The 14,978-nt window shown below is 42.3% G+C and overlaps 2 protein-coding genes across 2 annotated transcripts; both read right to left on the bottom strand.

Annotated features, from left to right (window-relative positions):
• Positions 1-3,271: 3,271 nt before the first annotated feature.
• LOC103172510 (interleukin-8) lies at positions 3,272-5,053 on the bottom strand. The gene is made up of 4 exons (XM_007885266.2): positions 4,889-5,053; positions 4,550-4,685; positions 4,346-4,429; positions 3,272-3,972 (listed from the first exon to the last, which is right to left on the bottom strand). Exons 1-4 carry the CDS (start codon positions 4,950-4,952, stop codon positions 3,951-3,953), a joined length of 306 nt encoding a protein of 101 aa, XP_007883457.1. The 5' UTR covers positions 4,953-5,053; the 3' UTR covers positions 3,272-3,950.
• Positions 5,054-11,558: 6,505 nt separating this feature from the next.
• LOC121849590 (interleukin-8-like) lies at positions 11,559-13,322 on the bottom strand. Its single transcript, XM_042337696.1, has 4 exons — positions 13,157-13,322; positions 12,818-12,953; positions 12,614-12,697; positions 11,559-12,240 (listed from the first exon to the last, which is right to left on the bottom strand). The coding sequence occupies exons 1-4, from the start codon at positions 13,218-13,220 to the stop codon at positions 12,219-12,221; spliced, it is 306 nt and encodes a 101-aa protein (XP_042193630.1). The 5' UTR covers positions 13,221-13,322; the 3' UTR covers positions 11,559-12,218.
• Between the last annotated feature and the right edge of the window lie 1,656 nt (positions 13,323-14,978).

Below are 14,978 nucleotides of genomic sequence, written 5' to 3'. Positions count from 1 at the left end.
AAGTGGATGAGGCCAAATGTTCGATCGATTTAAAGCTTAAGGCAACTTAACCTGATCAATAACCCCATTGAAAACGTCGATAAGAGCCCTCACCTACAAACAGAACCAGAGCATGGAGTCTGTGAAAAAAAATTGAACAAATATATGACAATATTTATTTTTCATTGGAAGTAACCTGCGATTAAAGAAAGACCTTTAATCCTTTTACTGCTGCAGCTAGTAATAGCAATTTTAAATACTATAACATAACAAAAGTATCCCTTCGAGACGATCTACTTGGATTTACATTTTAGACAAGCAAATGGAGACAGCAAGTAAGGGATACAACCCCTGACAAAAAGAGCAGGGAATGATTATGGTTTGTGCGAACGGCTGGATGCCCTCACTGGCCACTTAGTGGTTAAAGCCGTTGAGTCACTGAGGATGGGAATGTTTAATTTTTTCCAGATTCCAACTGCAGATTTACTCACATTATTCATGACAGAAAATACAAAGTTACCATAAATTGAAGCGCTCCGAGAAATATGAAGGCGGTAAACAAATGCAAGTTCTTATTTTTGACGGGAAAAAAATTAACTGAATTGAACTTGGATTGGAAAACAACAACATTACATTTGTGTAGTGCCTTTCACGTCGGGAGGACATCCCAAGGTGCTGGACAGTGTACAGCATTCAGACCCAAGCTGGGGTCTGGGGGGAGGGGAGAGGGGAGGGGAAGGGGGGTGACCAATGGCACGGTCGACGATGAGGCTTTTGAGATGGGACTTGAAGGAGGCTAAGGAGGGGGCGAGGCGGAGTGACTGGCGGATGGAGTTCCAGAGGTTGGGAAGAGTGGCTGAAGGCTCTCCCGCCTATGGTGGAGCGGGTGGTTCTCGGGATGTGGAGCAGCCTGAGCCGGCTGAGTGGAGGGAACGGGTAGGTTGGTAGGAGTTAGGAGGTCGCAGAGGTAGGGTGGGGCGAGGCCATGGAGGGGTTTGTATGTGAGGACCAGGATCTTGAACTAGATCCTCTGAAGGATAGGGAGCCAATGGAGTCGGGCGAGAATGGGGGAGATGGGGTCACGGAGTTTGGTGCGGGAGAGGACATAGGCTGAAAAGTTCTGGATTATCTGCAGTCTATGGAGGGAGGAGTTGGGAAGGGCGACACGCAGGCGTTTGCATAGTCGAGCCTGGAGATGATGAAGGCATGAACAAGAGTCTCAGAGGGGTGAGGTAGTGGCGGAGTCGGGCAATGTTACAGGCGTTGTTTATGTGTGGGAGCTTTCAGTGTGATTTGGCTTTCTTGAGATATGTGCGGCTTCATTGTGTTTCTTGCTTCTTAAATAGGAGGAAATGATGGTTCATTGTGAAAAGTCAAATCAATCAATGTACAAATAGAAATCAAGTGCAGGGATTATTTGATGAATAACTTTTAATCTGCTGTAATTGTGCCTTTTATCAATATTGCTACTCCTCCTTCCAAATTTCCATGGTCTTTCAAAAGATTTTGTAGCCTGGAATATTTGGCTCCCAGTGCTGCCCAGCTTGTAGCCAGGTCTCTGTAATGGCAACAGCATCATACTCTTTAAGCTGATTTTGTGCTTGTAACTTCCTTGTTTCATTTCTTATTTCTTATCCTACATGTATTCGTGTATAGAAGACTTATTTGGGTAAGTGTCCCTGCCCTGCCCTGATGGTGTTTTCCTGACACTTTTTCACTTGATACACTTTTTGTGATTACTTCCTATAACCTTTATTCTTCCTGGAGTATTTATATTATCTTTATCACTTTTTTGTTCTCTGACATGTGTTCCATCCTTTCTTATTCTTATCTTTAGGTTACTATTATTTCCACCCGAACCCTCCCTTTACTGGTTAAAAGTCCTTTCTACAGTCCTATTAATCCTTCCCACAAGGACTTTGCTCCCAGCCCGGTGCAGGTGCAGCCCTGCCCATCAGCTCCTTCCTGTCCCAATACTGGTGACAGTGACCCATGAAATGGAGCCGCTCCTTCCCACACATTCACTTTTCTGATGTGTTTATCCTTATGCCAATTTGCACGTGGCTCAGATAGTAATCTGAAGGTCAACACTCTCTGGGTCCTATTTTTTAATTTAACTCCTAGCTCCTGATACTCTCTCAGCAGGAAATTGCTGTTGTTTCTTATGTCATTGATTCCGACTTGGACCAGACCATGACAACTGGTTCTCTCCCCTCCCTTTCCAAGTTTCTTTCCAGCCACTTGCACACATCTGTTACTCTGACACCCAGTAGACAACACAGCCTCTTGGACACTCAATTGCGACTACAGAGCAAGCCCTCTACAGCAACAACAAAATTACATTTGTTTTTTTCCCGCCTTTCACGTCAGGAGAACGTCCCAAGGCACTGGACAGTCAGTGTTTCGGACCTGAGCTGGGGTTCGGTATTGGGGACGGTGGAGGACGGGGGGAAGCGAAAGAACTGTCAAAGTGGAAGGTCTTGAGATGGGTCTTGATGGAAGCAAGGGAGGCGGCGAGGTGGAGGATGGATTTTCAGAGGGTGGGGACAGAATGGCTGAAAGTCTGCCCCCAATCGTGAAGCAGGCCAGAGCCGGGCAGGGAGTGGGCAGGTTGGTAGGGAGTTAGGAGGACTCAGGGGTAGGGGGAGCAAGGCCATGGAGGGCTTTGAAGGTGAGGGCCAGTACCTTGAACGGTATCCTCTGTGTGATGGGAAGCCAGTGGAGTCGGGTGAGGATGGGGGTCACGGAGCCTGGTGCGGGAGAGGATATGGGCTGCAGAGTTCTGGATGATCTGGAACCTATGGAGTGTTGTATATCTATCCTATTATTGAATCCCCTATACCTGCAACATTTCTATTCTGTTCCTCCGACCTCTTGAACTGCATCCTGCTCCACGGTGTCTTGGTTAGTACTTTGGCCTTCCTCCCCGCAAAGTGAAATGCAAAGTGCTGGAGGTAAACATGGACCTCTCTCCCTTCGGGTACTTTGAATGCAAACATGAAATTGACGTTGAAGCTATCAGGCTCTTTCTGTTTCTCAGCTTCTTGTTCCTGTACTCTCCACATCTAATATCGATTTACCTGGTTGGTGAGAGGGAAAAAGCAGCTCAAGCTGACAAGTGGTCTGGACAGGCTGCAGCTGCACGCTCAGGCCTCACAGGTTATTGAGAGGAGATGATCAAAGATCAAAGATCATCTCCAGGGTTAGAGGAATGAGCTATGATGGTTCATTGTGAAAAGTCAAATGCAATCAATGTACAAATAGAAATCAAGTGCAGGGATTATTTGATGAATAACTTTTAATCTGCAATGTTCCTTTTAAACAAGATGTAACAAATATAACAGACAGTTATATCAAATTTGAAATACTATAAATAAATAGTAATTAATCCATTTATTGTCTTAATAAATTACTTTGAAACATAAATTAGTTTTCAACAAATTATTTTCTGTAGACATTTTAGCACTCTCAATGTAAGGGAATAAATACATAATATAAATACCGAAGCAAATAAAAGCCCAAATAAATCAAAAGACCGAACCAATATCATAATACTGACAATTTGTCATACTGAGTGACATTTCCACTGAGTAACTAACTGTGCATGTCACACCATAACCTGACAACATATGGGACAAAATCTCATTGAATAACAACAACAAAAATCCTAGCAAACAGCAGGATCACAGATCCAGCTGTTGGCTTATTACTTTGCATCCAGTCCCTCGGTTGCTCTCAGTCCTAAGTGCTGGCCACAGTTTAGTCTCAGTTGAGAAAATAAACACATTTCAAGATAATTACATTGTTCAGTAAGAACATACATGCAATGGATATAAACTTCAGTGAAGACTGCTTTAAACCAGGTTAACATTTGCTGCCTGCTGAGAAGAAGTCTGAACACGAAGACAGCTGAGGTAGTAACGAGACTGTGACAAGAGGCTTTCAGGCTCTCTCTCCATCCTTAGACATTCTTAGTGACCTTCAGCATTGGCACTGCAGAAAGATGAAACAATTCATGAGTTACCAATTCTAATACACATAAAGTCGTTTTTAAGAAAGCAGGTACTTCAGAAAGGAGGTTAAATATGTTGAGTCTGTGACTTTTCAGATAATAATAATAATGCTTGAATTTGATATAGCTCCTAATCACGTCTTTGAGACTTCTCAAAGTGTGTCACAGAATATAAGGTAAAGTGAATTGACTGATTGACTGTGTATTTTGTGGGTGAAACTGCATGTGGAGAAGCTCTTTATGTCATTGTCTGATGCTTCACTTGACTCAGGAGCATTTGTGGCTGTCACTTGGTACAGAGGTGAACTGGTTCCCTTTCCCTGATCCCACCCTGACACAGGAATGGGCACTTACCCATTCATCACCCTGTTAATGATCCTTTTCACCCAGGGAGCTTGTGGGTCCAGACAGACTCGGTTTGTGCTTTTCAGAGTGACACTGCAAGAGAAGAACAAGACGTGTCAAATGGTCAGCCTCAAATCTCTGCTGAAACTGTTTAAAAATATCGCGACTGAAAGAAACGGGACGGTATTAATGCTCCACATTAATGACACTTACATGATCTCTGCATTGCTGCAGTGAGGACCACTTGGAACAATCTCAATGTTCTTCATGAACTTCGGATTGATGAACTCAGACATTGTTTTAACGCACTGACAACGCAGACTTCCTCCCGCGCTTCCGATAGATGCAGCTGTGAAATAAACCCAGTGCAGAGGTTTAGGCTTCAGAGTAAAATGCCATCAAAAGGTTCTCATTCTCATACAGATTTACAGGTTTGGGAATCAAAGTCCCATCACATCTCTCTGTTGGAGTCAGTGTCCCTCACACTGGAATCCTGAGGGCTGGTGGTACATTATAATTAAACACCGTACATTCCGGCAGATGATTTCTTACCTCGTGTAGAAGCCACATATAGTGCGAGGAGAGCGAGGACGGTGACGGTCAGTTTGCTGTCCATCTTTGCTGTACGTGGTGTTTGCTGTGTCTCTGCCCTGTGCTGTGCTGTGCGGCTGCAGTTTGTTTCTGACTCCTCACCGCTCAACTGCCGCTTTATATCCTGAAAAGGCTGTGAGTCATTCCAAATCTTGGAGTTTCCCAGGAAGTTGAGGTGTTCCTTACAACATCATTCGTCAACGGAAACCAGGTCAGCAATGACTTAAGGTCACATTTGTCCATTCTTGTGGTTTCACGCGATTCTCTCAGGTTTATTACTGTTACAAAACCCTTTTTTTTCAGCTCCAAAGTCTTACCACAGCTTTGCTGGGAATTTGCCAATGAAACATATCACGTCAGGAACATCAGGAGGACTAGTATTATACTAACTTAAACCAGATTGAAACTGCTGTCTAAATCAGGCGATACTAACTGTAAGGGATTAATTGTGTCAATGGCCCATTACCTCAAACTCGATCGCACGTATATTTAATCTGCCACCTATTTGCCCACTCCCCTGGCCTATCTATATCTCGTTCCATTTTTGTAATGTCATCCTCAGTGTTTACTCTCCCTCCTAGTTTAGTGTCATCCGCGAATTTGGATATATTAAGTTCGATGTCCTCATCTAGATCGTTGATGTAGATTGTAAATAGTTGAGGCCCAAGCACTCGACTAGTTACATCCCGCCAATCTGAGAAGGACCCGTTTATCCCTACTCTTTGTTTTCTTCCCGTTAGCCATTCTTCAATCCATGCTAATGTATTCCCCTTAATTCCATCGGCCCTAATCTTGTGGATCAACTTTTTATGCGCAGCTTCTCGAATGCCTTTTGGAAATCTAAATACACTACATCCACTGATTCCCCCCTATCTGACTACTTAATATGTCTTCAAAAAAATGTAAAAGATTTGTTAAGCATGACTTCTGTTTTGTAAAGCCATGTTGACTCTGTCTAATCATATTGTGATCCTCTGAGTATTCCAGTACGACATCGTTAATTATGGATTCTAGAATTTTCCCTACCACTGAAGTCAGACTAACTGTCTATAGTTCCCCATCTTTTCTCTCTCACCCTTCTTAAATAGTGATATGACGTTTGCGATCTTCCAATCAATGGGAACCATTCCAGAATCCAAAGAGTTTTGGAAGATCAGACACAAGGCCTCCACTATCTCATGAGTTACCTCTTTTAAAACCCTAGGATGCAAACCATCAGGTCCAGGGGACTTGTCACTTTTAATGCCAACAATTTCCCTAGCACCAATTCTTTGCTAATGTAAATTTCCCTAAGTTGCTCCCTGTCATTAGCCCCTTGGTTTATCTCTATTTCTGGTAAACATCTTGTGTCTTCTAACATGAAGACAGAAGCAAAGTATTTATTTAGGGACTCTGCCATATCCTTATCCCCCATTATAATTCCTCTGTCTCTGCCTATAATGGACCCACATTTACTTTTGCTAGCCTATTGCTCTTAATGTATTTATAAAAACTCTTACAATCTGTCTTAATATTCCTAGCGAGCTTGCCCTCATAATCCATTTTCTTACTCTTAATGAGCTTTTTGGTTTTCCTTTGTTGGTCCCTAAAACTCTCCCAGTCCTCAGGTTTGCTACTCTTTTTGGCCGTTTTATAGGCCTTTTCTTTTAGTTTTATACTTTCTCTAACTGCTCTAGTTAGCCACGGATAACTGAGAATTATGCACTACCTCTTTAAACGTTTGCCACTGTTGGTCTATTGTCATATCCATTAATCTAATTCCCCAGTCTATTTTAGCTAATTCTTCCCTCATACCTGCAAAGCTAGGTTTTTTTAAATTTAATTGCTTATTGCTTAGTTGTAAATTCTTTTATGGGTTGTTCATTACAATAGCAGCAATTTGCAATATGTGTAGCGCCTTTCAGGTGGGCAGCACTTAAAAGAATTAAGGGCATCTGTATCTCGCACTGTACCCATGTGTTAGACATGGTTTACAAATGGTTCATAATAGATCCCAAAGCTGATTTACTGAGGACCCTGTAGCGAACTAACATAAATTTTAAAGTGTAATTTGAGAAAGCCCACACAATCACACGTCATGACCATTGTGGTATTTCCTGTCTGGGCGCATAAACCATGTGTGTTATCCACATGATAGTGCAGTGCTGCTATCAGGGTGATGTCACTTTTAGCCATAATCTTGCAGACAACAAGGGATTTTCAAGCTTTATTATGGCTCAGTGCTCGGGACCTACAGACAGGCAGGTGGTGGATGGGCTGTGACAGTGAATGATAATTTGTTAGTCTTCGGTCTGCTTCGCTTACTTACATAAATGAGTCTTTGTAATAACTGACTTGATGGCTATCTTGGACAGTCTTCCCCACTTATTGGAAGTCCTACTCCTCAGTGCCAGACAACGTCTTCTCTCCTGCGACTCTGAACTCCTCATCCTCCCTGGCCTATCCCTCAGACTTACTGAACCTGTGCGTAACCTCGGCATTAGGTTCAATCCTCAGCTGCCCTTTGTATCCCATATCCGGTCCCTGACCAGGACTGCTTTCCTCCACCTCCGTCACATTACCCACCTCTGACTGTACGCTAAGCCCAACTTACAGTCAGAGGTGGGTCTCGCTGCTCAACTGGCTCTTATGTCGTAAAAATGCTGTGACTCATTCAAAATCTTGGAGTTTCCAGGAAGTTGAGGTGTTCCTTACAAAATCATTCATCAATGGAAACCAGGTCAGCAATGACTTAGAAGATTACATTTGTGAATTTCTCCATTGGTTTCCTGCACTACATGCTGAAAATTTGGAACTCTGATTCAATCCCTCCTTCTTAAAGTTTTCAGTTCACACCAATATCATAATACTGACAATTTGTCATACTGAGTGACATTTCCATTGAGTAACTAACTGTGCATGTAACACCATAACCTGACAACATATGGGACAAAATTTCATTGAATAACAACAAAAAAAATCCTAGTTTTCAGTTCACACCTGAAGACCTTCCTGGTGAACTGTGTCGACTGTTACCTCCCCACCCCAGACCGGCTCGAGCCACTGTTAAGAGCTCCGAGATGTTACTCCGCATTGTCATTTTGTTATTTTCGCTTCTTGTCTGACTATGACCACACTATCCATCAGAGCTTTGGCTTTCAGTGTTAACAGAAGCTGAATGGGACTGGGAACCAACCACCAATGGATGGGGAACCAGCGTTTATCACAGTTATAACAGTAAAGTAATGAAAGTTTAGATGTCAAAGAGTTTGCTATCCCTGTTATTAAGCAGGAATATTCAGTACACATTTATGTAAACATTACTCGTAACCAAATGAAACAACCACAAGGGTTGTGGCTGACAACCTTTGGAAGTTATGATGAACCTTTATAAAACATTGGTTAGGCCTCAGCTAGAGACTGTGTTCAATTTTGGGCCCCACACTTTCAGAAGATTGTCAAGGCATTTGACAGGGTGTAAAGGAGATTTACTAGGACGGTACCAGGAATGAGGGACTTCAGTCATCAGGAGAGGCTAGAGAAGCTAGGATAATTCTCCTTGCAGCAGAGAAGGTTAAGAGGAGACTTAATAGAAGTTTCCAAAATGATGAGGGGATTCGATTGGTAAATAAGGAGAAGCTATTTCTACTGGCTGATGTGTCAGTAACCCGAGGACACCGATTTAAAATAGTTGTTAAAAAAGACAGAGGGGAGGTGAGGAGAATTTTTTTCACAGAGTTGTTGGGACCTGGAATGTATTGCCTGAAAGGCTGGTGGAAGCGGTAACAATTTTTTATAGAGAAATGGATAATTATTTGTGGAGGACAAGTTTGCAGGGTTATGGGGAGAGAGCAGGGGAGTGGGTTGATCAGGGTTATGGGGAGAGTGCAGGGATTGGGGTTGATCAGGGCTATGGGGAGAGAGTGGGGGAGTGGGGTTGATCAGGGCTATGGGGAGAGCGGGAGGAATGGGGTTGATTTGGAAGCTCTTTTCAAAGAGCGGCACAGACACGATGGGTCGAATGGCCTCCTTCTGTGCTGTATAATTCAATGAAGAGGGTAATGATGAGAATTACTTTGAATGTCTTCATTGTATGGCATATTAACATAAAACATATTATTCCAGAAAACTGTCACAAATGCAATCTAGAAATTGGTTGCCTTGAATACTTGAGCTTTTCTGTTTCTCAAAATCTATGTGAAATCTCCCATTATAACCATATTGCTTTTAATAATAATAATAATCCTTGCATTTGATATAGCGCTTTTCACGTCGGGAGGACGTCCCAAAGCGCTTCACAGAACACACTGTAAAGTGAATTGACTGTATATTTGTGGGCGAACGCGGCAGCCAATTGCGCACAGCAATGTCCCACAAACAGTCGTAGATTGAAAATGACCAATTTATTATTGTTTTTGGTTTTGGAGGGATTATTATTAGGCTCTGTGTGGAGTAAGGAAACTTGCCCAAGGTTTCGCCCTCTGCCTGGAATTGAACTCAGGTCTCTCACTTGCAAAGCGAGTGCTCCAACCACTGAGCTACAGGACTCCACAGGACTTTTGCTACATGTTTCCCTGATCTCCATATTTACATATTTACATAGCCCCCACTACATCACTACTATCAAGAGGTGTGTAGCCAACTCCCACCAGTCTTCCGTCCTTTGCTGTTTCTTAATTCTGCTCATAGTGCTTCCATGGCCTGATCACCCTTACTGAAAACCTTTCTTTCCACTGCTGTAATTGTGCCTTTTATCAATATTGCTACTCCTCCTTCCAAATTTCCATGGTCTTTCAAAAGATTTTGTAGCCTGGAATATTTGGCTCCCAGTGCTGCCCAGCTTGTAGCCAGGTCTCTGTAATGGCAACAGCATCATACTCTTTAAGCTGATTTTGTGCTTGTAACTTCCTTGTTTCATTTCTTATTTCTTATCCTACATGTATTCGTGTATAGAAGACTTATTTGGGTAAGTGTCCCTGCCCTGCCCTGATGGTGTTTTCCTGACACTTTTTCACTTGATACACTTTTTGTGATTACTTCCTATAACCTTTATTCTTCCTGGAGTATTTATATTATCTTTATCACTTTTTTGTTCTCTGACATGTGATCCATCCTTTCTTATTCTTATCTTTAGGTTACTATTATTTCCACCCGAACCCTCCCTTTACTGGTTAAAAGTCCTTTCTACAGTCCTATTAATCCTTCCCACAAGGACTTTGCTCCCAGCCCGGTGCAGGTGCAGCCCTGCCCATCAGCTCCTTCCTGTCCCAATACTGGTGACAGTGACCCATGAAATGGAGCCGCTCCTTCCCACACATTCACTTTTCTGATGTGTTTATCCTTATGCCAATTTGCACGTGGCTCAGATAGTAATCTGAAGGTCAACACTCTCTGGGTCCTATTTTTTAATTTAACTCCTAGCTTCTGATACTCTCTCAGCAGGAAATTGCTGTTGTTTCTTATGTCATTGATTCCGACTTGGACCAGACCATGACAACTGGTTCTCTCCCCTCCCTTTCCAAGTTTCTTTCCAGCCACTTGCAAACATCTGTTACTCTGGCACCCAGTAGACAACACAGCCTCTTGGACACTCAATCGCGACTACAGAGCAAGCCCTCTACAGCAACAACAAAATTACATTTGTTTTTTTCCCGCCTTTCACGTCAGGAGAACGTCCCAAGGCACTGGACAGTCAGTGTTTCGGACCTGAGCTGGGGTTCGGTATTGGGGACGGTGGAGGACGGGGGGAAGCGAAAGAACTGTCAAAGTGGAAGGTCTTGAGATGGGTCTTGATGGAAGCAAGGGAGGCGGCGAGGTGGAGGATGGATTTTCAGAGGGTGGGGACAGAATGGCTGAAGGTCTGCCCCCAATCGTGAAGCAGGCCAGAGCCGGGCAGGGAGTGGGCAGGTTGGTAGGGAGTTAGGAGGACTCAGGGGTAGGGGGAGCAAGGCCATGGAGGGCTTTGAAGGTGAGGGCCAGTAGGGAGGAGCAAGGCCATGGAGGGCTTTGAAGGTGAGGGCCGGTACCTTGAACGGTATCCTCTGTGTGATGGGAAGCCAGTGGAGTCGGGTGAGGATGGGGGTCACGGAGCCTGGTGCGGGAGAGGATATGGGCTGCAGAGTTCTGGATGATCTGGAACCTATGGAGTGTTGTATATCTATCCTATTATTGAATCCCCTATACCTGCAACATTTCTATTCTGTTCCTCCGACCTCTTGAACTGCATCCTGCTCCACGGTGTCTTGGTTAGCACTTTGGCCTTCCTCCCCGCAAAGTGAAATGCAAAGTGCTGGAGGTAAACATGGACCTCTCTCCCTTCGGGTACTTTGAATGCAAACATGAAATTGACGTTGAAGCTATCAGGCTCTTTCTGTTTCTCAGCTTCTTGTTCCTGTACTCTCCACATCTAATATCGATTTACCTGGTTGGTGAGAGGGAAAAAGCAGCTCAAGCTGACAAGTGGTCTGGACAGGCTGCAGCTGCACGCTCAGGCCTCACAGGTTATTGAGAGGAGATGATCAAAGATCAAAGATCATCTCCAGGGTTAGAGGAATGAGCTATGATGGTTCATTGTGAAAAGTCAAATGCAATCAATGTACAAATAGAAATCAAGTGCAGGGATTATTTGATGAATAACTTTTAATCTGCAATGTTCCTTTTAAACAAGATGTAACAAATATAACAGACAGTTATATCAAATTTGAAATACTATAAATAAATAGTAATTAATCCATTTATTGTCTTAATAAATTACTTTGAAACATAAATTAGTTTTCAACAAATTATTTTCTGTAGACATTTTAGCACTCTCAATGTAAGAGAATAAATACATAATATAAATACCGAAGCAAATAAAAGCCCAAATAAATCAAAAGACCGAACCAATATCATAATACTGACAATTTGTCATACTGAGTGACATTTCCACTGAGTAACTAACTGTGCATGTCACACCATAACCTGACAACATATGGGACAAAATCTCATTGAATAACAACAACAAAAATCCTAGCAAACAGCAGGATCACAGATCCAGCTGTTGGCTTATTACTTTGCATCCAGTCCCTCGGTTGCTCTCAGTCCTAAGTGCTGGCCACAGTTTAGTCTCAGTTGAGAAAATAAACGCATTTCAAGATAATTACATTGTTCAGTAAGAACATACATGCAATGGATATAAACTTCAGTGAAGACTGCTTTAAACCAGGTTAACATTTGCTGCCTGCTGAGAAGAAGTCTGAACACGAAGACAGCTGAGGTAGTAACGAGACTGTGACAAGAGGCTTTCAGGCTCTCTCTCCATCCTTAGACATTCTTAGTGACCTTCAGCATTGGCACTGCAGAAAGATGAAACAATTCATGAGTTACCAATTCTAATACACATAAAGTCGTTTTTAAGAATGCAGGTACTTCAGAAAGGAGGTTAAATATGTTGAGTCTGTGACTTTTCAGATAATAATAATAATGCTTGAATTTGATATAGCTCCTAATCACGTCTTTGAGACTTCTCAAAGTGTGTCACAGAATATAAGGTAAAGTGAATTGACTGATTGACTGTGTATTTTGTGGGTGAAACTGCATGTGGAGAAGCTCTTTATGTCATTGTCTGATGCTTCACTTGACTCAGGAGCATTTGTGGCTGTCACTTGGCACAGAGGTGAACTGGTTCCCTTTCCCTGATCCCACCCTGACACAGGAATGGGCACTTACCCATTCATCACCCTGTTAATGATCCTTTTCACCCAGGGAGCTTGTGGGTCCAGACAGACTCGGTTTGTGCTTTTCAGAGTGACACTGCAAGAGAAGAACAAGACGTGTCAAATGGTCAGCCTCAAATCTCTGCTGAAACTGTTTAAAAATATCGCGACTGAAAGAAACGGGACGGTATTAATGCTCCACATTAATGACACTTACATGATCTCTGCATTGCTGCAGTGAGGACCACTTGGAACAATCTCAATGTTCTTCATGAACTTCGGATTGATGAACTCAGACATTGTTTTAACGCACTGACAACGCAGACTTCCTCCCGCGCTTCCGATAGATGCAGCTGTGAAATAAACCCAGTGCAGAGGTTTAGGCTTCAGAGTAAAATGCCATCAAAAGGTTCTCATTCTCATACAGATTTACAGGTTTGGGAATCAAAGTCCCATCACATCTCTCTGTTGGAGTCAGTGTCCCTCACACTGGAATCCTGAGGGCTGGTGGTACATTATAATTAAACACCGTACATTCCGGCAGATGATTTCTTACCTCGTGTAGAAGCCACATATAGTGCGAGGAGAGCGAGGACGGTGACGGTCAGTTTGCTGTCCATCTTTGCTGTACGTGGTGTTTGCTGTGTCTCTGCCCTGTGCTGTGCTGTGCGGCTGCAGTTTGTTTCTGACTCCTCACCGCTCAACTGCCGCTTTATATCCTGAAAAGGCTGTGAGTCATTCCAAATCTTGGAGTTTCCCAGGAAGTTGAGGTGTTCCTTACAACATCATTCGTCAACGGAAACCAGGTCAGCAATGACTTAAGGTCACATTTGTCCATTCTTGTGGTTTCACGCGATTCTCTCAGGTTTATTACTGTTACAAAACCCTTTTTTTTCAGCTCCAAAGTCTTACCACAGCTTTGCTGGGAATTTGCCAATGAAACATATCACGTCAGGAACATCAGGAGGACTAGTATTATACTAACTTAAACCAGATTGAAACTGCTGTCTAAATCAGGCGATACTAACTGTAAGGGATTAATTGTGTCAATGGCCCATTACCTCAAACTCGATCGCACGCAGTTGTTCTGTAACTAAATCGGATACTCCCACTGTCAGTCCTGTATTGTCCCGGAGAGGTTTTTCACTTGTATTATAGCAAAAGGAAAATGAATGGGAAAAAGGCCAAACATTCCCCGACAATGCTCATTGCTGCCTTTGTCGTGGTTTGTCATTAATTTGGTAATAAAGTCCAATTGATGGACAGTCCTTTCTGGTTCAGGTATTTTTAATCAAGACATGGAATTTCCCAAAGAAGTCCACTCCTGTGAAGTGTCAGATCAGAGATTAGCTTTAACAACCTGCACTGCCAGTTTAACGTGGTCTTTATTAAACTTGAAGCCTTAACAAGTCCTATTTCCACCTCACATTTGTCATTAGCTCTATACCCAGCCCTGCCGTGTGCCTCAAACAGTTTGTAATCGATCTCATGCTGCAGTTTTCACCCCATTGAATGAATAAAACGATTTGACAATGAATAGAATGTCAATGTATATTTTCCCTAAAAATCAGTAAATTTTAGCTATTTAATGACCGATAAACATTTTTGGGGGTGACTGCACTTTCTGCAACACGACTTGACCTACACAATACATAACGTAATGAATGAACAGACTATGTGAATTATTATATTGCTGAGCTTGTGGCAATTGAGAACAGGAAATTAAATCATTCATAGAACAACTGCAATGAGTTAAAATAATTTGTTACCTAAAGTGCCAGAAGGATATATTTACCTATGAAGGAACAGTTTAGAATAGAATTAGAAAACTTTAAATGAAAGATGAGTTTATGTTACATTATATTAAATTGATCGTAGATTATGTTGAATTTCAATTTATTTCAGACCTCATGATTTTTTNATATTTACTTACTTTTAACTTCTTCTGTTATATCCTAATGTGTCCCTGTTAACAGACATTGTTCAATGTGTTTTGGTTTTACACATTTAAAAGATTGTTTTGTGAAATCTTTTTGTATGATTTCCAGTTGCGCACAGAAAGTTTCCTTGAAACAGTGGTAGATTGAGTGACCACATATTTTTAAAAAAAAGATTTTATTACCCCTGGAAAAGATTTGAACTGCACCTCTCAATTTTTCATTTTTCTTTCCTCCTAACAAATCATAATTGAAAGTTCTAGGAAAACACCTGGAAAAACCCATTGCTAAATGCTTTGTGCATAATTTATATCAGCAAGCTTCTTTAATTTGTTTCACGTGAGAATATTGCCTCCAGCTGTATTGTGAGTGGGAATGTGCTTTCAGTCATACATTTACTGAAATAAGTCTATCTTTCTTCCTCCTCCACACCCTCATATG

This window comes from Callorhinchus milii, unplaced genomic scaffold, assembly GCF_018977255.1.
Source record: "Callorhinchus milii isolate IMCB2004 unplaced genomic scaffold, IMCB_Cmil_1.0 Scaffold1, whole genome shotgun sequence".
Classification (NCBI taxonomy): Eukaryota; Metazoa; Chordata; class Chondrichthyes; order Chimaeriformes; family Callorhinchidae; genus Callorhinchus; species Callorhinchus milii.
The sequence above is the reverse complement of the archived record's forward strand: the minus strand, read 5'-3'. Positions and strand labels throughout refer to the sequence as shown.